This window comes from Panicum virgatum, chromosome 3K (assembly GCF_016808335.1).
Source record: "Panicum virgatum strain AP13 chromosome 3K, P.virgatum_v5, whole genome shotgun sequence".
In the NCBI taxonomy this organism is placed as follows: Eukaryota; Viridiplantae; Streptophyta; class Magnoliopsida; order Poales; family Poaceae; genus Panicum; species Panicum virgatum.
This window is the reverse complement of record NC_053138.1, coordinates 56,449,722-56,472,924: the sequence shown is the minus strand read 5'-3', so window position 1 is coordinate 56,472,924 and position 23,203 is coordinate 56,449,722. Positions and strand designations below refer to the sequence as shown.

The following is a 23,203-nucleotide window of genomic DNA, read 5'->3' as shown; positions in this document are numbered from 1 at the left end:
GTGTTGTGTACTGAACAATCTCGTTCGTTCGGCTAATGTTGGCCGAACCAGGAATACTCATAATAGGATCAGTGTATGTGGGTGTAACAGTTTGACCACTGAAATAATTTATCGGCACCCATATTGAGGTTGACTCGTAGGAGATGCTGCCGATGGTTGAGGAAAATAAAATTCAGAAATAGAAACAGATGGAGGTTCATCGGCTGATTCTGGCTTCTTACCAGCCGATTCCCTTTCCTTAGAGCTAAGCCAATTAACCCAATAAACATCACGCTCAGCTAACAATTTCTGAATTTGCTCCATAGTAACACCAGAAGGTGGAGCAGTTGCAGCAGGTGTTACCTCAGTAGATGCATTCGAGGAGGTAGAAGCGAAGTCGATCTCTTTGATCTTGGTGACCTTGCCGCATCGACCGACCTTGATGCTCGCAAGCGCCGTTTGTAGATCTTCTTCATCACGCTTCTTCTTGCGCTCCTCCAGCAGCAAACAAACGTCCTCCGGAAGATGCTCATATGAAGGGATGATGTTCTCCTTGTCGATTTCTGTGTTGGAGCCCATCATCTTTTTTGGAGTAGATTAGATCGGTTCTATTAACCAAGATCTTTCATCCCCAGCGGAATCGCCAAAAAGTATGTTGACGCAAACCTCGGTCAACACATGAACGCACTAGATCGTGCGGCGCGAGAAAGAGCTCGATGCAGCTCTCCCTGTGTGGAGCGGTCAAACCGGTCTAAAGGACCGGTCAGACCGGTCGCCGGTGAGAATCGGCGACGGCCGACGAACGCGAACCCTGGAGGGACCCCGTCAGGGTAGGCGCACGTAGGGTTGTTCTAGGATCGGCAGGCCACCCAGAACGCCTTCAAACGTCGCGGAGACGAAGGAAGAACAGCAGATGGGTTGGAAAAGCTAGGGTTTGGAGAAAAGGATAAAAAGTAGAATTTGTATTGATTTTGTTCGATTGTGTTCTCTAATCGGCCGTGACCCTTTATATTTATAGGGTGGGGTGGACTTATCCCGCAAAAAATCCTGTTTACAGATCTAAATCTATAAAAATCTCTAATTGTACTCGGACTCTACCTAGACCGGTCTGACCGGTCGGACCTACCGGTCGGACCGGTCGGCCCATGCCGGACAGGCCACAGTGCCTCGACCGGTCAGACCGCTCGGCCAGACCAGTCAGACCAGTTAGTGCCAATTTTGGCTGTCAACGGGGGCACGCCGTAATGCGGATGCTGCCCAGGCCATTGTCCAGGCCGGCCCCATCCCGCGGCCATCACGGATGGAGGGGAAGGAAAGGACAAGCATCCGTGTTGCCTTGGGCAGCGGCGGCGGTGACCCATGGCACCAAGAGCAGATGAGAGATCGAGGTAGCTGCTTGGATGCGAGATGGATTGACGGAGACCATGTCCTGCTGGTGGGTCTGTTGCTCTCGGCGTGAGTGTCCACCAGCCGTAATCCGGTAACGATCAATATTGTCTTGCATACTGAATTTCTGACTGTGTCTCCATCTGCATGGTGTGTTTTTTTTAAGAATGCCTTTTTTTAGCAATTTTAAGAATGATTGAGGAAATATGCCAGACAAGCTTTCACGCTTTCAGTATTGCTTCTAACATTGAGCACCTGGTGGTGTTACTGACCAATATTATCAAATTAGGCACTGAACAACTACCCACCATTGAATAAAATCATACTTTGAAACATGATACAGCAAACATGTTAATTTATGCCACTTAATTCTTCTAATTCATGTCCTTTATGCTTCTTGGCTACCTTACACCATCGAAGCAACTCAGGTTCCATGTGCTTTTTGGGCAGTATCAGCATTTCATCAAGGCGCATGCAGTGTATTCAGCACTGGTTGACAACTTCTACTGTTGGGCAAATTTCAGGTATGATATTGAGAATGCCCGCCTTACCCTTTTATCTTTCCAATGATTATTTCCTGATTCCCAATCCATAGGTTATTACCACTAGAGCTTATCTTATCCTTTTATCTTTCAGGCATGAAATGATTATTGAGAAATCATTTCAGGTCTGGTTGTAATGATTTCTTTCAAGTACATGAGTATGCTTCACGTTTAATTTATTACCACTAGAGCTTCAAACTGTTTTGAGATAAGTTACTGAGTTTTATTCAGCACTACATGTACCCGCGCATAGGTTTAGTTTTGATCTTGATCTTGACCCTTTTTTCTAAGAAAGAGAATGGAGATGAGATCATTTCTTTTTCTATATTTGGAAAATTTGATTCAGTGGGGAAAAATAATGAATATAATTTATTCTAAATTATCTGTTGTATTCTGTTTCAGTAACATTAGATTCGTGTCGACCTAACCTATGAGAGAGCAATGACCTTTATCACGATACATGTTTTTAGAATTTATTTTGAATAATAATTTAATGAATACTTAAGTAAATATAATTTTGAATTATAATCTAATTAGGTTTCTTAAATCACGTGCGTGTCGCTCGTGCGTCTATGATAGTTATTAATAACAAATATTTTTATATACAATTAAAAAAAGAAATATTTTGTATATCTTTCTCTTTCTTAAAAAAAAACTCGACGAGCCCGGAGTCCTCCTTCCCCCTCGTTTCTGACCAACTCGTTTCGCGCTTCTCAGTTCTGAACAAGTCGATTTGCCGTCCTGGGCCGGGCGATGTTTCCCTCGCGGACCTCATCGGTGACCTCAGGGGTCTTGCGTTGGAGAACCCTCGTGCTCTTCTTGTTTGTTCAAGTATGCGGCTGCTCACCTCCCGATTCATCTGTTTTGCATCAATGCTCTTGCGGCTGATTTTGTTCTCAATGCTCCATCAGTATGCCCATTGCAACAAGGGCGCCAATAAGTCGCCAGCTGAAGATCAAGTATATTGTACATTGCAAGTTTCTTACCTACAATGTACATGGCAAACTAAATTTAGATCCTTGCCATGTTTGCTTCTGAATCTGGTAGTTCAGGATGGTAATATGGCATTATTTAGAAATGACTACAATGCATTAACATTAAAGCAAGTATGAACACACTTTACTATTATTTCTAGAAATTTATTTTTTTTCTCGAATATGCGGGAGAACTGCGTATCATTGTATTAATAGAAGAGAAAGTCTTACATAGACCCAAAACACACACCCACACCCCCTTTAACCTTCAAGACCTTAATCGCCTATTGCTGTCGAGAAAGACCTGACCACACACCAACTAAGCTACGACAGCACTAGCTGCGTGCAAGGACAGTCCCTTGGCACCAGCTGAACTCCAAAAATGGGCTTCCACCCTAGCATGGGCAAGAGCCTTAGTTATGCTAGGGGTAGCACCATTGAACAGACAATCATTTCGAAGTTTCCAGATGGTCCAAGCACCAAGGATTATGAGGGAGTTTAGCTGGTGCCAAGGGACTGTCCTTGCACGCAGCTAGAAAGGGTCTAGCACTGCTTGGAAGGGACTGGGTATGTTTTATCAGTTACTGTGGTACAATTGTGTCACTGGTCTAGGTGTGTTGGGTGATCTGTCCCATTCAGGTGAGATCTTGTACTCGGTCCATTCTTCTACAAACATATGCTGCTCTCCTGTGTGCCCAAGGAAAAAAAATTCTATCCTAGTGCCTTCTATTATGTTCTTGCATAATTGCTGCAACCCTTCAGTATATTTGGTCCTTACCCAATAGTTTCATCTCTCTAGTCTATTTTTATGGAATGTAATTAGGTCATGTTTCCTTTTGTATATTTGCGTTCACGAACTTAATGATACCCTGATCCTACATCCCAGTCTTTCTGCAGAAAGCTTATCAGACAATGGCAGAGGTCCAGACTGATGCGGCTTCAGTGCCTCTTCTAGTGATGAATCTGTCTGTGCACTTCAGTCTTCCATATGCTTCCCAATGTCATTTGGCAGAAACATTTGTTGTGCATCTGGGTTATTGTCTTCTGTTTCAGTTGTCTTATGTTTCCTTCGTTCTCTTAAGACACAGCTTGCATCGTGTGTATTAATTATTAGGGTTCTTCCATCCTTCAGGTTGTAGAATGCTAAAGACATTAGATGAAGAGATTACAAAAAAAGAGCCTGAAACATTGAACGTATCAACACATGTGCTTCACACAACGAAAATGTGAATCCTTTCCAAACATTAGAACGTATAGTGTGGTGCTACTGTCACATGTATCGGTGTATGAAAAACAGTTAGAAACTCTTCTATCACAGAGCATCTAGTAACTTTACCCCTCTTTGGATTATTTGTCCCCACCAATTTAATCCAAAGTCGCTAGATGTTCTACAGTTTACAATTTACTTACAAATATTTAGCTGCTTCATTTTCAGGAACTATGTTGAATAGTAGTTCGTTGAATTTCCCTTCGCATTCAAAAGGTTGCCTATCACATTGATCTGTTTATACCTTAATTTGCAGAAACAGGGAAACTGGTATACTTCAATCTTTCTTACTATTGCGTGATCAGGAACTGCATCAACAGATAGCATAAATGAAGGTAGTCTGCTATCTCCATGTGAGTCCTTGGTAAGCAATTTGTGATGAAATTTTCCGTATCCATCACACTGCTCGTGTAGTCTGAAACCATGTTTCTCACTACATTGCAGGTTGCCCCTATCGTGGGGCCGATGACTGGGTGGAGTGCGAGTTGGAAAATGAATCCACTGCTGCTTCTTTCCCGCTTCAGTCGATGCTTGTACGTTCCCAATCATATTCCGGGAGCTCCAAAAGCTGTCGAAACATTTTCAAAGACCAAAGTGGATGCTGGAGGCGTAGCCTGACTGTGGCTGAAGTTCTAATTTGCTGGTGTGGCGCTGTACCGCAATACTGGCATATGGACATATGGTGATACCTGTAAGTTATCGTTGTCATGGAAGAGGTCCTTTCTCATGTATTAACTGTGCATTGTGATAGGCTCTGTTTGGATCCTTCAGCTAGGTTAGCTAGCTAAATTTAGCTATTATAGATCGAAACAGGTCAGCCAATAGACTAGCTAATGATATTCCAGCTAATTGAAATAGTATTATCTCATTAGCTGGTTGAACCCAGCTAACCCTAGCTGAAAACGTCGAAGACCGTGTTACCCCCAACCCAAATGTTCAATTTCCCAACACAGGGGTAGCATAGTCTATTAATGTTAATAATTAACAATTAATTTCCGAACACAGGGATAGATGAAGTGAGTGCATTATTTCAGAGGCATACTAGAATTGGTTTGTTCAAGCAAATTAAGATACAACTGTATCAAGCACATGAAATCAGAACTAGCCACAACCTGTCGCAGGGCTCCAAACTCCAATGCCAATCCCGCTCCCAGGGGCGGAGCTCTCGGTATGGCAAGGTGTGGCCATTGCCATACCTTGTTTTACTAGGAGTGTCTCTACTTCTTATACATGCTTATTTTTTTTAGTAATTTTCTCTACATTGTCACCTTGAATGGAGGCTTGGAGCTCTATCTAGCTTAGCTGCGCCACACCTCAACTTCAATCCTCCGCCGCTGCCCACTCCCTTGCAGATCTAGCAAAAACATGAGTGATTGCAAAAATGATCTTTAACTGCAGCCTATAATCTACATATGTGTGGGGGTATCACAGTGTTCTAATTTGACACAAGGCAGGCATGTCCTTGATTAAGAAACTGATTGATCATTGCTGGCCAGTGGCTGCATTCTGTATTGCCTTAGGCTAAAGGAAGTGAAATTTCAAAATCTGTGAAGGGCAAACGTGTAATTACATTGCTGATTTTTAGTAAATTCACATTTCTCACATACGAGTTATGTAACCATCAAACTAGGATTGCTCAATTACTCTTTTAAAACTAGGGAAAACATCTCTTAGCACTAACTGGAGGCACTGTAGCACCATGGCCCTAGCGGCACCATTTTTATTGGATCCCATTATTATAATCTTAATTTCTCGAGTCTTGACTATCCATGGCTGAGGTGGTTATTATAATCTGAAATTCTTGATTATACATGGCAGAGGTAGATTTACGGGCATTCACATCTAGTTAAGGAATGGTAAAAGGATGGACGTTAAAGTTTGGCTGGCTGCTTTCTTATTCAGTCAGGCAAATAGGTTAAGTTTGCCACTTTTTATGTGCTTATATTTTTGTAAATTGTTTGTGGGTCAAACTTGGTATCATTCTTTTTTTGTTTGAGTACAAATGGAATTGAAGCTCAACTTTTATGTGTGTCTTTTTTCTTCAACAGAAGTAGTGTCAACTCTCATATATGTGTCGATTACTTCAACAGTAGTTGCTAACTAAATGATGGGGCTTAATTTTGAAATCTTGTGTCTGTCAAATAAAAGCACTGTTTACTAATGATGTGTTTATTTCTGCACAGTTGGAATGGCTTAGTGGCGACCCAAGATCTACTGCCCAAGCATGCCTCTCTAGGAGCACTGTTCAGGGCTGGTCATGGCCCAAGTTCAGGGATGCCAGCAAGGAGGACGCCTAGATCATGCTTACCTTGGTCTCCACTTGCTCAAGCGTTTCGCACGCTTTAAGTGATAATGAGAGAAAGGATGCGTTTTTTCAGCTTTGTATAGCATAATAGCATGTAAATTTAGCTGTGCTAGCAAGACTCGTGTGAAAAGTTATTACGAAATGGCGAGAAAGCAAAATTAAGCAAATAAAGCATAATCCGACTTGGTTGAGGGTTGGGTCTGGCTGGCTGAGGTACAAATCTAGATTTGGTGTCTATTGTCAGAAAAGAGAAGAGCTTGAATGTGCAAGTCTTACTACAGTAGAAGCATATAACCAGTCAGTTCAAGTTTGCACATTTACATCCGTAGAAAAAATTCAACTTCGAAGCCCTGTACAACGCCTAGCTGCGCGGCCATCAGTATCATTGGTTCTGAAAGCATGTTTTGTTCAAGCAAAACCACCAAGAAACTCGGTTCTAGCAGACCAGCATAGTTCTATCCTGCTTCGCTGTAATCAGCAATTGGTACGATCGACTGATGAGCACGAGTAACGGTTGTATAGGTTATAGGAACAAATGCAGGCTCTTAATTTTTATCAACATATTAAACACCTGTAAAAAAAAGTTGCTCCCATTATAGGTTGATGGATAGTGCAGCACATTTTCAACTGCCGCCCATTGCACATGCACAAATGTGCTATTATCAGTGCATAGGGGGGCATATCAAACATCACACTACCATAGCAGTTCCGGATGACCATACATATATACCAATTGCCAACATGCATGCATGACCAAATGCCAGACAAACACAGGAGGTTGAGAAAACAGGCATAGAAGATGTAGAAACGGAGGTCGGGAGAATATGCAAACAATAAGACATAACAGTTAAACAGATCAGTCGCAGCTCACGAACTAATACATAGACGTCTTAAATATCCAGTGTGCCGCATACGAAATAAGTAAAATTGCCTATGCTTGACAAGGCAACCGACCACTGCGATTAACATATTTATCATAGATAAGATGGCCACAGCTACTTCTTGCTCCTGAACCCCAAAGCCAGTCCAATGAGACCCCCAAAGGCAATAGGACCCCACGGTACGTCTCCAGGCTGAGAACCGCTCATAAACGTCCGCCTGCTGCTGAACCTATACAAAATGAGAAAACAGTATACATTTCAGGTGTGCAACAATCCCACAAGCACTAGTATGCTTGTACATCCGTGTACATCGATCTTAGTGTACATTTCAGTTGTACGTACGCAGAGAAGCTAGCTGTATATTTGATTGAGGAACTCACCGCTCCATCCTCGTCATGGTCTCCTGTCCTTGACAAAGAACTCCACGTCTCCCGAAAGGTAGAGCCTTCCGCTGTGGCAACTTGGTACTCCCTCCAAAGCCCTGCAAGTCGTTTAAAGGCCTGTTTAGTTGCATCCAAAATTCCAAAACTTTACAAGATTTCTCGTCACATCGAATTTTTCAACGCATGCATGAAGTATTAAATCTACACGAAATAAAAAACTAATTGCATAGTTTGTTTATAAATCACGAGACGAATCTAATGAGCCTAATTAATCTATGACGGGACAATAATTATCAAATACAAACGAAAGTACTACAATGTTTTACACTCTAAAATTTTTGCAACTAAACACGGCCTAAGTTAAGAATAAATAGCTAGCCGAGAAGAAACAAAAAGTTGGATGCTTTTTCAACTGTGGCAACTGCACTTGCAAAATGTTGCTGCTTTTTTATTCGAGTAAGCTAATTCCTCTCATCTGGTTCTGGTTCAACATATCTGGATCATTTCAGTTTCTTTTTTCTTTTTAGTTTGTGAGCAGTCAGCTTGATGGCAATGAATTATATTGGCAGAGTGTTGTGTTCCCCCTCCCCCTAAACGGTAGACTAAGTGGTGTAGTTTGCAATCAGATCCGGTTTCCCAGCACTCTCATCCCCCCTCCCCGTCGTCAGTCACCGTCAACCAAACAAGACACCAAGCCGCAACAAGTCTAGGGGAAAATTAAAGGGCACGAACCGTGTGCATCAGACGACCCGCGGCGGCCGGAGACGATCCCAGACGCGGAAAAAGCGCGGCGACCCCCTCCACCGCCCTGCGGCGGAAGATGGCCGGGATCAGCGGCCCTCCGGAACGCCCCCCGCGAAGCACCCTCGTCATCGTCGCCGCCATCGCTCGCCTTCTTCGGATGTTCCCTGCGCTCGATTTGGCTCGCGACCTCGCGCTCGATTTCCTTTTTTTTTTGATGGGTCGATTTCCTCTCTTGGAGACGAAGAGGTCCGAAGCGAAGAAACCCGGCCGTAGCATATAGAGGGTCTGTTTCATTTTGCAAAAAAAAATTACAAAGGAATCTTGGTCATTTGAAGTACTAAATGAAGTCTATTTTCAAAACTTTTTGTATAGATAGGTTGTAAATCGCGAGATCAATATAATGATGCTAATTAATCCATGTTTAATCAATAATTAGCGGATGGTTATTGTAGCATCACTGTTGCAAATCATGGATTAAGTAGGCTCATTAGATTCGTCTCGCGATTTACAGCCCATCCATGAAGTCTATTTGCAAAACTTTTTGTATAGATGGGTTGTAAATCGCGAGACGAATCTAATGATGCTAATTAATCCATGTTTAATCAATAATTAGCGGATAGTTACTGTAGCATCACTGTTGCAAATCATGGATTAAGTAGGCTCATTAGATTCGTCTTGCGATTTACAGCTCATCCATGCAAAAAGTTTTGTAAATAGACTTCATTTAGTATTTCAAATTAGCAAAATTCTGTTGTAAAATAATGTGTTTACAGCGTTTTTGCGTTTACATATAAACTAAACAGGGCAGAGACGAAGAGGAGGGGCCGTTTCCGTCACGGAATCAAACGGGCCGGAAATAGCCGGCACATCACAGCCCAGCAAAAAGATTTTATTTTACTTTTTGAAATCATTTTTTTAGTAAAATAATACTCCTTCTGTTCCAAATTACAAGACATCTCAAAAAATTTGGAGAGTCAAAACAATCTCAAATTTTACTAAAATTATAGAGAGAAATATAAAAATTTATGATATCAAATTGATTACTATAAAAATATAACTAATAAAAAATCTAATGATACTTAATTTATATAATAAATATTATTATTCTATTATATAAATTTGGTCAAACATAAAAATTTTTAACTCTCCAAAATTATTAAAATATTTTATAATTTGGAACGGAGGGAGTACTCAACGCCGGAATTTAAATAGCACCAATTCAAATGGTGACGTTTAATTATCGCCATGGCGAGATATTCCATTTTCGTGCATCACATCTCAAACAGGGCGCGAGTACAATGTAAGCGGCACATAAATCACCAGCCGATGCGCTGCTTATGAGAACAGAACCACATGAAGATTCAGAGAATGCAGGCACTAAGCAAGCCCAGTGCTAAAAGTCTGAGAACAGCAAAATATTCCAGACACAATGCAAAGGCCGAAAATCGACCGACGGCGCCAACCAAAAAATGCTGATTTTACAACTTCTATTCCAGTTCACGCATGATCACAATCGACCACATGTATGCACTACACCACTGTTGTCAGCACAATCTACACGTCATGTCCTTGCCACAAATTCAGATAACCACGCATCTCCACCAATCAGGACCCAAGGCACCAACCTGCCCGAGCTCCATCACTACCCTAATCTTGCTGTCAGGACTCAGGAATTTCAGTCACAATCACCCTGGGGGTGAACTCAACAAAACCGAAGGTACCTCATCTGTACAAGTTCCCAGCCTTAGCTATTCCAGGGAGCAAAACCATACAGGAGGTCTCAAACCCTTCTCGAGATCTGACATGCCTCTGTGGCACTGTCGGCCAAAATACCATCTCGCCTAATCACTTACTCGCTTTAGCAAGTGACCCTGGGAGTTGCAATCTTCACTCCTCGATGCTGTTCTTTGCATTCCGCTGCTGGATGGCGTAATGTCTTTGCAGCTCTCGGAGCCTCTCCAGAAGTTCTTGAAATGATGGGCGCTGCTGTGGGTCGCTGCTCACGGAAAGGGAAAATGTAATCAGGAATATACAGATATTACAAAATACAAAACTATAAATTTCTTCTAGAGTAATAAACTTCAAAAATTTGCAAGTACAGGCTGCAGAAAACTACTCAGAATGCAGAGAACTGACTGGGGCCTGAGGTTTCACCTTTCCTAAAGGCACTAAAGAAAGGAAGGAAAAGCAGTAAATACCTTTCCCAACAGCTTAGGATAATTGATGTCCATTGTGGATCCACATCACTCGGAATATCCAACCTTTGGTTCATGAAACCAACTGCACCAATGACCTATATAAGAAACAAGCCCCTGAGAGTTAGTATACAGGACTTGTCAAAAAATATGAAGAAAAATAAACGGCTGCAAAATATCAACATGGTAGAGGTCTACTATGCAAAATATAGTGTCAGTAAAAGTGCTGTCAGGCCACATGAGGTCTATTGCAGGAATACCCCCACAAAAAAACTTTTGGCGAGCTCAGTAGTTCTAATTCCATGCAACCAATTAAACTAGCGGTCAAAAGTTTACTATTAATTGATATATTATTTAAAGCTGCTACAAGAAATAATATCTTGAGTCAATCACAATTTGCCACTACATATATGGTCAAAATCAGACAAATTTAACAAAAACAAAATCTAACAAGAATATACCTGCATCGAGTTCAAATTTTCCCATGGTATCTTCTGCGTAACAAGTTCCCACAGGATCACCCCATAGCTATACACATCAGACCTACATTAGCACCATGAAAAAGTTATTAGTGTACTCATATCAAGAGCTGATCAGAGAAACTTCTGTTGGTAAGATCTCCACAACTTACTTCTCATCTGAAGGTTCATTCCGCAACACCTCTGGTGCCATCCATTGCGGCTGGATAGGAAAGCCACATCAGTATGTTAAAGAGAAAATAATACAAGGGAAAGCTTTAAACCAATCATGTTAACTGATATATCAAGTATTCAAATTAAGATTGCTGGAACTTACTGTTCCTTTCCCAGTTTTTGTTGTCAGAAAAGTTTCGCGCTTGAGACGTGAAAGGCCAAAGTCTGCCACCTGATTTGAGTCTGATGAATTGAGAGGAGGCAAGCAGGAGAATAAAAAAAATGTGGAAAACAAATAAAGTGGATTGTACCTTCACAGTCCAGTTCTTATCAACCAGAAGATTAGATGATTTCAAATCTCGATGTATGATAGGTGGGCTGGAATGGTGAAGATAATTCATGCCCCTTGCCTGTATAAACACAAAATACAGATGACTAGGGGATCGAAGTATAGATATAAAAAAAAAGTGTAGAACTTGCCTGTATAAACACAAAATACAGATGACTAGGGGATCGAAGTATAGATATAAAAAAAAAGTGTAGAACTTGGAACACATAAATTTTGTTTGCTAGGGGATTGACAAGCTCCTTGCTCAAATATGAAAGCACGAACTAGATGGCCATAATCATTCACTGAATCAGGTGAATAATGGGCTCGTATAAAGAAAATGCACTTACAATATCTAAAGCCATGTGAATGCGCCGTCTCACATCCAACTTAGTACCGCTCCTTTGAAGTAAGCGAAACAAACTTCCCCTGCATTTAAGAAGAATGAAAATAGGAAAAGGAACCAAGAAAAAATCTGCAGGTAATCATCATAAGTTTGGGTAGTTGACACTATGTGTTTTGAACATGCAACCAAACCAATGCATATTTTATTTTTAGAATAGTTTTCCATTGACAGAGAAACATCTTACTATATGATCCCACTTAAATGTATATTTTACTGGATACACCACTTACAACAAAAGGTATGCGCATCAATGACTTCTCAGCTTAAACCATGCCAAGAACTTCTGACTTTCAGTTTCCTATATGTCTTACACAACTATTGTTGTAGCAGTCAAACCATTCCACCAGATGTAAACAAACTTCTGAGCTCAATTTCATGAACATGAGCAAGGGAGTAACAGTGAGCAAACTGTAAGACTTAATCTGCAGCTGTCCCTTTTGTGATTTTGGTCAAGGAAGTCTGCAGTTTGCTAGCAGCCTTTGTTGACTTGCAGCCTTTGTTGACTTATGGCTCTAGGCCACTAATGTTCAGATAGTGATAGAAGTTATTAGCCATAACTGGTAGCACCTTAGAGTAGGTAGCAATGGTGTATAAATATGAATGCAATGCAATGAGAAAAGGCAGTTCATTCTTGCCACATTCTAGTGTTCAGCTCTCAGCCAGCGCAGAGAGCAGACAGCAGAGTGTATGTGTGTGCAGAAGAGCTCAGCTCTTCTTCTACCTTGGAGCCAAAGAGAGGGAGAGGAAGGTGACCAGGTTGCTTACCTGGCCCTTGATTGCAGGGACCAACAAGTGGCATCAGAGCCGTACGGTGTCGTTCTAGCCCAGCGGCTGAACGATGGCTGGCGAAGACTCCCCGGCGTCCAGTGCAGGCGACAAGGGGAAGGATGTCTCGGAGGTTGTGATCAGGACGGTGCGGGAGACGAGCTCGCGGGACTGGCCGCAGCTCACTCGCACCAACTATGGCGAGTGGGTGGTGCTGATGAAGTGGCGGCTCAAGGCGCGCAAGCTCTGGACGGCCGTGGAAGTCGGCACCAAAGAAGAGGATGAAGACGTCCAGGCCATGGACGCACTGCTGTCATCCACGCCACCAGAGTTCCACGAGACCATCGGCAACAAGAAGACGGCGAAGGAGGCGTGGAACATGCTGGCTTCATTCCGAGTTGGCTCGGATCGAGCCAAGAGGGCCAAGGCGCAGCAGCTGCGCAGGGACTTCGACGACCTGAAGTTCCGCCACGGCAAGGCTGTGGAGGACTTTGCGCTCCGACTCCAGTCGTTGGCAAGCCAGTTGGCAACGCTGGGGAAGAAGTTGGAGGAGGAGGACGTCGTCTGCAAGCTGCTCCGCGCGTGCCCGGCCAAGTACAGCCAGATGGCGGTTACAATCGAGGCCACCTTGGACCTGGATCAGGTCTCGCTCGAGGACGTCGTCGGTCGACTTCGCCTAGCCGAAGGGCGTTCTGATGCGCCGCTGGAGCGGAGGCAGGAGAGCGGCAAGTTGCTGCTCACCGAGGAGTGGAACGCGCGCATGAAGCGGCGGACCGGGGAGAACTCCTCAAGCCGCGGCGGGTATGCCGGCGGCAACAAGGCGCGCGGGAATCCGCACGAGAGGGGGAAAAAGAAGAACTTCGACCCCGATGCCTGCCGCAAGTGCGGCAAGCTCGGGCACTGGGCTAAGGAGTGCCCGGAGCGGAAAGAGAAGAAGGAGGCCCACCTAGCTCAAGAAGAGAGCGACGACGACCACGCGCTGTTGATGGCGCAGTACTGCGCGCTGAAGGATGGCGAAGCAGAGGAGGCGGACACGGAGCAGAGGACTGCGCCGCAGCCCGTCAACCTTGACGAGCCAGAGGCGCGGGTGTTGCTGGGCGCGGTCGGCGACGAGCTGGAGCAAAGGTGGTACCTGGACTCTGGGGCCAGCAACCACATGACGGGGAGCAGGGCCGCCTTCTCTGACCTCGACGAAAGCAAGACCGGGACGGTCAAGTTCGGCGATGGCTCGCGGGTCATCATCCGCGGGCAGGGCACGGTCCTCTTCAGGTGCCGCAACGGCGAGCACCGTGCACTCCAGGAAGTGTATTACATTCCCCAGCTGCGCTCAAACATTGTGAGCTTGGGGCAGCTGGATGAGCACGGGTCGGAGGTGCTCGTCAAGGCCGCAGTACTAAGCATCAGGGACCGGGAACGGCGTCTTCTCGCCAAGGTAACACGTTCCCGTAACCGGCTTTATCTCCTGGATTTGAAGGTGGAGCAGCCGGTGTGTCTCGCGGCGGCGTGCACGGAGGAACCATGGCTGTGGCATGGGAGGTTCGGCCACTTGAGCTTTGAGGCGCTTGGACGCCTGGGCAAGATGGTGACCGGGCTGCCGCAGATCAAGCACGTCGACGAGCTCTGCGACAGCTGCTTGGCCGGGAAGCAGAGGCGTCTGCCGTTCCCAAAGCCGGCCAAGTACCGGGCGCAGGAGGTGCTCCAGCTGGTCCACGGGGACCTGCGCGGGCCCATCACGCCGACGACGCATGGTGGTCGGAGATACTTCCTCCTGCTCGTGGACGACTGCAGTCGGTATATGTGGCTGCAGCTCCTGACGAGCAAAGATGAGGCGGCGGAGGCCATCAGGCGCTTCAAGGCGCGGGCAGAGGCGGACTCCGGGAAGAGGCTGCGCGTCGTCAGAACCGACCGTGGCGGCGAGTTCACAGCGGTGGAATTCGCCAACTACTGCGCAGGAGAGGGAGTGGCGCGTCAACTGACGGCACCATATTCGCCACAGCAAAATGGCGTAGTCGAGCGGCGAAATCAAACCATCGTTGGGATGGCACGCTCGATGATGAAGGCGAAGGCAATGCCGGCGGAATTCTAGGGCGAGGCGGTGAGCACGGCGGTGTTCATCTTGAACCGCTCACCGACCAAGGCCCTGAAGGGGATGACGCCGTATCAGGCGTGGTATGGGCGTAAGCCAAACGTCTCGTACCTACGCACGTTCGGCTGCATCGGGCACGTGAAGACCGTCAAGCCAGGCCTTGGGAAGCTTGAAGATCGGAGCACCAAGATGGTGTTCCTGGGCTATGAAGATGGGACGAAGGCCTATCGGCTCTACGACCCAGCCCGGGGGAAGGTGGTGGTGTCCCGGGATGTCATTTTCGACAAGGTGGTGGCATGGAGTTGGAGCACGCCCGCGGCAGGGGAAGCAGAGGGGTCCGGCGGCGGCTTGACGGGCGAATTCGTCGTCGAGCAGCTGGTGATCGAGCGCCGGAGTGGCGCAGAGGAGGCAGCGCAGGAGCCAGAAGCGGAGGCGGTGGAGCCTCCAAGTCCTGGCACGGCGGAGGTTCCGCCAAGTCCTGGCGCGGCGAGTTCAGCGTCCCCAGCCTCCCCTGTTTTTCCAGAACAGGGGACCCCGACAGCGGCGGCGGATCCTGAGTTCGCATCCCCCCGTCCTCCTACTCGGAGTTCGTGGATGCCTACCACGACGGAGAGGAGCTCCGATTCAGGTGAGTGGACGACATCATCGGTGATGCAGAGCTACCGGGGCTGGCCTCGCGTCTCACCGATCCAGAGCTCATGCTCATGAGCGCGGAGGAGCCGGCCACGTTCGCGGTTGCGGAGCGTGACGCGGACTGGCGGAAGGCCATGATGGAGGAGATGCGGTCAATCGAGGACAACCGCACCTGGGAGCTGGTCGATCCGCCGGCGGGATGCCGGCCGATTGGCCTGAAATGGGTCTACAAGGTAAAGCGGGACAAGCGCGGCGCCATTGTCAAGCACAAGGCTCGGCTCGTTGCCCGTGGTTTTGTGCAGCGTGAAGGGATTGATTTCGAGGAGGTGTTCGCACCGGTGGCTCGGATGGAGTCGGTGCGGCTGCTGCTAGCTCTTGCGGCGGCAAAGGACTGGCAGGTCCATCACCTCGACGTCAAATCGGCGTTCTTGAACGGCGACCTGGAGGAGAAGGTCTACGTCAAGCAGGCGCCGGGCTTCGCGGTGCCGGGGGCAGAGCACAAGGTGCTCCGGCTGCGGAAGGCTCTGTATGGGCTGCGCCAAGCTCCAAGGGCGTGGAACGCCAAGCTCGACACCACCATGGGTGAGCTTGGGTTCGCACGCTGCGCCACCGAGCATGCGCTGTACACACGACGACGGGGGAAGGAAGAGCTCATCGTCGGCGTGTACGTGGACGACCTGATCGTCACCGGAGCTCGGGCGCAGGACATTGAAGCGTTCAAATGCGAGATGGCGGCTCGTTTCAAAATGAGCAATCTCGGCGCACTCTCCTACTACCTCGGCATCGAGGTAAAGCAGGGGAGGGACTCCATCGCGCTGGGCCAGCGCGCCTATGCGCTCAAGCTGCTGGAGCAGGCCGGGATGACGGGCTGCAAGCCCATGGCGACGCCGATGGAGGAGCGGATCAAGCTGTCGAAGAACAGCACGGCGGCGAGGGTGGACGCAACGCGTTACCGAAGCATCGTCGGCGGGCTGCGGTGGCTGACGCATACGCGGCCGGACATCACGTTCGCAGTCGGGTATGTGAGCCGTTTCCTCGAAGACCCGCGGGAGGACCACTGGACAGCGGTCAAGCGGGTGCTGCGCTACGTCCAGGGCTCTCTGGACATGGGCGTCGTCTTCCCCAGGCACGGCGGGCTTCAGCTGACGGCATTCAGTGATGCGGACATGGCTGGAGATGTGGATGGACGGAAGAGCACCACATGTGTGCTCGTCTCCCTTGGAACCGCACCGGTGGCTTGGCAGTCACTGAAGCAGAAGGTGGTGGCGCTGTCAACCTGTGAATCGGAGTACATTGCAGCGGCCACCGCGGCGTGCCAAGTCGTTTGGCTGCGCCGGCTGTTGGGTGAGCTCACTGGCGTTGAAGCTCGCCCGCCAGCACTCAAGGTGGACAACCAGCCGGCCATTGTGCTGGCAAAGAACCCCGTCTTTCACGACCGAAGCAAGCATATCGATGTGAAGTTCCATTTTTTTCGGGACTGCGTCGATGGGGGGCACCTTGTCATCGAGTTCGTCGACACCAGACGGCAACTCGCTGACATCCTCACCAAGTCGCTCGGGCGTCTTCGGTTCTCGGAATTGAGGAAGATGATCGGCATGGATGAGGTCCAGGGCTAGCAGCAGGATTAGGGGAAGTAATGTAAGACTTAATCTGCAGCTGTCCCTTTTGTGATTTTGGTCAAGGAAGTCTGCAGTTTGCTAGCAGCCTTTGTTGACTTGCAGCCTTTGTTAACTTATGGCTCTAGGCCACTAATGTTCAGATAGTGATAGAAGTTATTAGCCATAACTGGTAGCACCTTAGAGTAGGTAGCAATGGTGTATAAATATGAATGCAATGCAATGAGAAAAGGCAGTTCATTCTTGCCACATTCTAGTGTTCAGCTCTCAGCCAGCGCAGAGAGTAGACAGCAGAGTGTATGTGTGTGCAGAAGAGCTCAGCTCTTCTTCTACCTTGGAGCCAAAGAGAGGGAGAGGAAGGTGACCAGGTTGCTTACCTGGCCCTTGATTGCAGGGACCAACACAAACACCACAAAATAAGAACTTGAAAACGTTAGGGGGCATACCGAGGGAGAAACTCTGTTACAATACATAGGCGTTGTGGAGATGTAACCGCACCCATGAAGAGTAGAATGTTAGGATGGCGCAGTTTCTTCATAAGGGATACCTTAACATATGAATGAATGGTATCAGTACAACTAAGAATCCAAACTTTCAAATGGAAGTCACAAGATCTGAAGCTAACAAAAGGCTTCACTACCACTTCCAGAATCAACTCTAAACAAAACATATATCATTTTTCAGCATGCTATTTTTATTTTTGTCTATATCAATGTATTTGATGACAATCAAATTGGTAGGTTTTGCAGGAATCCTGAAACTGAAAAATCCAAATTGTATTTTTTTATTTTATTTCAAGTGTGTATAAGTCATCACAAACTATGACAAAAGAACTGTAATTATGACACTAATCAGGGTCACAACATATTAACTACTATGCAGCTAGGGGATGAGCTGCATGTCCTCTTGTCATAAACTGTATGGTAGTTGAGCTGAGGATGGATATCTACCTCTTGCCGAAAGGCCTGTATCACATCTTCTGAATATTCTTGCTTGGAGAAAACTTTAACAGCCACATCCTGCCAGAACATGCCACATAAGATGATAAACTAAAAAAGAAGTAAATAGAGATTAGTAATTCATGCAACAGCCAAGCAACAGAACATACCGAACCATACCACAAAGCATGATACACTGTCCCACAAGAACCTGCACATACACAAGTTAAAAGTACAATTATTAAAAGGTATATAATACAATAGAATGCAATGCAAAGTACACTTAAGTTACTTTTAGTAAGATGTCAGCATGTAAAGCTATTTTATTTAATAAAAACATCAAGTGGAGACTATTCCTATAACAAGAAAGACCATGCCAAGGCTTATTTGGCAAATCTAGATCCTCAAGTGTATAGAAAGTTTCAAGAGCACCCATGTTGGTGATCAGAGTTCTCAAGAGATTTCAGATCCTAAGAGCAAACACATGTTCTTGGAGCAGGACAAACTTAGAAAATAGTAGCAAGATGACACTCTGAAATTTCAGTCCCAGATTCCAATGCAGACAGAAACTAAGGCTCTAGCACTGGGTTCTCATCACAAGCACATGGTTCACACTTCTGATAAAATTAGAACCAAAACTCAGCCAAACAGGGGCTAAAATGGGGTATACTCGCATCTCCAACTGTAGCACCTATCCAGACATGAAAAGAGAAGGGCATACCTAGTGCTGAAAGCCCACATACAAGGGGTCCGGCCGTCTTGGGAAGGTAATTTCTAGACATCCTTACCCTTGCTTAGTTTTGCAAGGAGAATGGTTCAAACTTCAAAGCTAGGTTACAAGTGTTGAGACCTACCACTGTGCAAGGCCTGCCCTTTCTATCTAGCCATAATATCATTTTTAAGAAGAAATAAAGAATATACAAACAAATATAGAGGAAACGAAGTTACTCCGAAAGTACAGACATGCACACAATAGAACAAACAACACTGACAAAGAAACCTGAATAAATTACAGAAAGAAAATGTAACTTTTTTTTAAAGACAAAGAAATATCAATCATGCACAAACACATCCATATGATCAAGAAACCATTCGAAAAGGAGAAGTAACTACCTTGACCTATTTGTTCTCCAATGACAAGGTCTTCCCACAGGATCTCATAATCCAGACAATCCGCTTCATGATCTACTTTGTAGAGAGCACTGCTGTTAGTGCTTCCAGTGCTGCTTGCACTGCTTGTGCTGTTATTGTTGAAAGAGGACCAGGAACCTGACGCCTCATTTTTGCTAGGCTGGTTGTGTTCAGCACCTTGGGCATCTGGAGCTATGCTAGAATCAGAAACCTTCCGATGATTCGGGCCATTCTCTTGGTCACCATGCAACCATGGCAATATCACATGATTTCTTTCATCAGGTCCCTCATTCTCCCGCCCTTTCCAAGGCCATGATATCCCTTTCTTGTTCAGCAGTGCCTCTGCCTTTGAACTCAAAATCCTGTGTAACCCTACTTTTCCTTCACCTGATTCATCACTGTTTGGGTTGGTTGATTTCCCAGGCGAGTGCTCCATAGCAAAGGGGCCACGAGGCGCATCCCCTCTTGGAGTAGTTGTTCCGCTAGACGTTGGTTCTTCCTTGGCACCACGATCAGAGCACTGACTCTCACCACTGCCACCTTCCCGTTCTATGCCATTCTCATCTGTCCTGACCCGAGAACGAACTTTATTTGTGACCTTGGTAGCCTGTGTTGTGATTCTAAAAATCAAAAAGGAATATGCTAGCAACGAACAAAGAATATATACTTAAACAGATCATATTGATTGCTACACAAGTTCCTCTGCAGATATCATTCTACAATTTGGCAATTTGCAAAACAGCCAAAGCACATCTACAGATGATATTATAGCCCCATTCAAAGTCCGCATTGAGTGATTTATTGTTACTGAGATTGTGTTAAATTCTAGGATGTCTCGTAATTGACCTTTGGAGTAGAAATGGACCGTTGAAAGAAAACATATAAATTTGCAAAATGACATGTGTTAACAACATATTATTTAAGCTAGAATGCTATGTATTTGGAAAATATCTACAATTTTTTGTTAATACAAAAACAGAGCTTAATGGCATGTTTTTAACAGCATATTATATAAGCTACAGTGCTATGTATTTGGAAAATATCGAGAACATTTTGTTAATAGAAAAATAGAGCTTACCAAATTTGTTATCTTAGACGCTAAAGTGCTTTGCAGGGGTTGATGAGGATCAAAAGTACTTCTGTTCAACAAGTTGGTTATGCGACTGCTGTTGCTGCAACTACCATCACAAGATGTCCTAGACGATTCTGGTTGTGGCCTTGCAGGAGTTGGAGGCCTACAAAATATCTGCTCCAATTGGCGGGAATCACTTGAAACACAAATGATACCCACCAAACTGCCATCCTCATCATAGAAAGGCGTGTTGGTGGCAATAGCTGAAAACCTATCTCCACCCCTGTTTTTAACTGGAAACTTCCCAGTCCAACTTTCACCCATAGAAATACGTCGAAAGATGTCATGTACCACATTGTGGTCACGGGAATCAACCAGAAGCATGAGGGCATCCTGACCAAGGGCTTCAGATGCAGGATAGCCAAACAGATTCTCTGCAGACTGATTCCTATAGTAGTAAATGACAAAATTTAGTGAAAAAGGAAGCACTAACAAGAACAAAATGGGATTAAGAGCACTTTTGCAGAACCTATTGTGCTTTGAAGTGAAGTTAAGAAGCATGCACACTTATCAAACTAAGTTGTTTATCTGATTAAAAGCAAAGAAGCAGTGTTTCTAACTTTACAAATGATAAATAGTCTGCCAGGAAGCAAATTGCATATTCTGTCAAAGTGTCAATACTTAAATAACTAAATAAGAAATGCAACTCGAAAAATCAATTACCGACAAAGTGCATTTTGTGACTCAATGCTGCCCCTCAAGGAACTAGCAGTAACAAGATGTTTAGTGAAGGCAGAGCTTCATGGTACAAGCTCATCCCCAGAACCAGCTAAAGTCTAGGCATCCCATCCAGCATTTCATTACTGTGCCTTAACACAGCTGATAAGTAACCTAACATCATTACAGAATTAGGATCCTACATGAACCAACAGTGTAACAGAGTGTCACCCACATTATCCCACTGTAACACTATCCTCAAACCCGTACCACATGCTATGCTAGATCAAAATGACACACAGAGATCGCAAGTGCCCGAGCAGATTTCGTATTGGTACCAATTTGGATATGCAGACACTCACTTCGTTTCAGGCACTAGAATCAAAATATCTGACCAGAAGGACAATTGGATATCATCAAACGTTGTCAAGCTCATAGGTTGCAGGCAAGCAAATCAAGATACGGTGAAGAACCAGAAATCTAACCAGTATATGATCCTCCCGTCGAGGTCCAGAATGTGGACGGACTGCCCCAGCGACTGCAGAACCCTGGAGTACTGCCTCTCAGGCAGCCTAGCGCTGGTGCTAGCGTCTCCAGAGCCCGTGGCGCGGCCCTCCTTCTGCAGCGGGGACGAGTGCGGGAACGAAGCCGACCCCCGGGCCCACGCCCGTGGGCCGCCCTCGACCCCCCCGGACGGGCGCCTCCCCGGCGGCGTCCCCTTCGAAGGCGGCGGTGGCGGCGGCACCGGCACGCCGCGGCGCGGCGAGACCGGCTGCGAGCGCCGCCGCTCCCCGACGCCGGGTATTAGCTTAGACATCTCCTGCTTGAGCTGCGCCTGCCCAACCTCCAGCTCCCGGATCTTCTTCAGTAGCTCCTCGCTGGGCTCCATCCCCGCCGGCGCCGCCGCCGGCGTCCTCAAAACCACAGAGGCGGACTCTTCCTCAAACCGAGCCAGCTGCCGGCATCACCGTCCTCCTCGAGCGCCCTAGAGCTGCCGCCGCCGCCGCCGCCGCCGCGTCCCCTCTCACCTTCTCCAGACGGCCCCCCCGGAGCTCGAAAGGCCGCTCCTTTCTCCGCTCCCGAGGCAGATACGACGCCAAATGGAGCAAAAACTGCGAGCTCTCCGATTCTCCGAGATCTCCAGCAGCGATTTTCCGGACAGAAACCGGCTGAATCGAGGGAAAAATACGATCTTTTTCGGGGGAGCAGTTCTTGGACTGTGCTTGGGAGAGGAGCAAATTGCTGCGGAACCTTATATCTCTCTCACAAGTCACACACACGCATCCAGATGGAGATTGAATAAAATAATATCAATAATAATGGGGAGAATAAATGGTAGAGAGAGAAAATATATATAGGATATGGAGGGAAATGGTGACTTGGTGAGTTGTTCTTGAGAATTCTCCTCTTGTGATTGGTCAGCTTGTTAATAAGAAACTGCAGGGGGCTGCTTGCTTGGCTTCCTAATGCCATTTTGTGTATCTGGTCTTAGTTTTTGTATGGATTTTGGAGTCTTCCCTAAATATTTTCTACCTATTTTTCGGATTCTGCAGTTTTAAATTTTTTCTGTATTTCCTTGGGTGTTGTGTTGATCCACAGGGCCTGTCTCTGTCCCTATCCATCTACCTTGCTGCCAGTGCCAACCTGTGTTGTCATCCTGCTGAGAGAAAAAAATGGCAATTGGGAAATTGGTTGGTGTACTACACATCACAACTTTCACAAGGGGCTTTCTATTCTCACCTGCGGGGGCGTTCAGTTCCCTAAGCGAAAATTTTTTGGGTGTCACATCAATATTTGACCAGATATCGGGAGAGTTTTTCGAACACTAATTAAAAAATTAATTTTAGAACTCACTTAAAAACCGCGAGACGAATCTTTTAAGGCTTTTGACCGCATCATTAGCGCATGTGGGTTACTATAGCACTTATGGCTAATCATGCACTAATTAGGCTCAAAAGATTCGTCTCGTCGTGTACATCCAAACTGTATAATTAGTTTTGTTATTTAATTACATTTAGTGTTTCATATATGTGTTCAAAGGGGAGGTGAAAATTTTTGGGCGAAAATTTTTTGTAACTAAACGGACTCGAGTGCTGACCTGCTCGCCTGGTGTTGTGTTGCTAAACAATTTTGGGCTAGGGTTAGGGTTAGTGCTCGACTTTTTTACAGTAACTGTCTAGATGTGCGACTGTATTTTTGCCAGTTTTTGTTTTGGTGCTCATT

At 46.0% G+C, this 23,203-nt stretch overlaps 2 protein-coding genes and 1 long non-coding RNA gene across 4 annotated transcripts; 1 reads left to right on the top strand and 2 right to left on the bottom strand.

The window, feature by feature from the left end:
- The first annotated feature begins 1,215 nt into the window (after nt 1-1,215).
- On the top strand, nt 1,216-6,644 carry LOC120699790. Of its 2 annotated transcripts, XR_005685590.1 has the most exons (6): nt 1,216-1,459; nt 1,816-1,889; nt 2,625-2,738; nt 4,405-4,512; nt 4,593-4,839; nt 6,332-6,644. It is a non-coding gene; the product is annotated as an uncharacterized LOC120699790 (long non-coding RNA). The 2 variants fall into 2 exon arrangements; XR_005685591.1 differs by lacking the exon at nt 2,625-2,738.
- Nucleotides 6,645-7,231: 587 nt separating this feature from the next.
- LOC120699789 lies at nt 7,232-8,730 on the bottom strand. The gene is made up of 3 exons (XM_039983867.1): nt 8,450-8,730; nt 7,715-7,815; nt 7,232-7,563 (listed from the first exon to the last, which is right to left on the bottom strand). Exons 1-3 carry the CDS (start codon nt 8,600-8,602, stop codon nt 7,449-7,451), a joined length of 369 nt encoding a protein of 122 aa, XP_039839801.1. The 5' UTR covers nt 8,603-8,730; the 3' UTR covers nt 7,232-7,448.
- A 1,074-nt stretch (nt 8,731-9,804) lies between these two features.
- Nucleotides 9,805-22,449, bottom strand: LOC120699788 (dual specificity protein kinase shkD-like). The gene is made up of 13 exons (XM_039983866.1): nt 21,466-22,449; nt 20,270-20,711; nt 19,174-19,798; nt 18,231-18,271; nt 18,073-18,141; nt 17,569-17,669; nt 11,967-12,045; nt 11,600-11,698; nt 11,452-11,520; nt 11,288-11,337; nt 11,118-11,199; nt 10,660-10,754; nt 9,805-10,457 (listed from the first exon to the last, which is right to left on the bottom strand). Exons 1-13 carry the CDS (start codon nt 21,867-21,869, stop codon nt 10,349-10,351), a joined length of 2,265 nt encoding a protein of 754 aa, XP_039839800.1. The 5' UTR covers nt 21,870-22,449; the 3' UTR covers nt 9,805-10,348.
- Nucleotides 22,450-23,203: the final 754 nt, after the last annotated feature.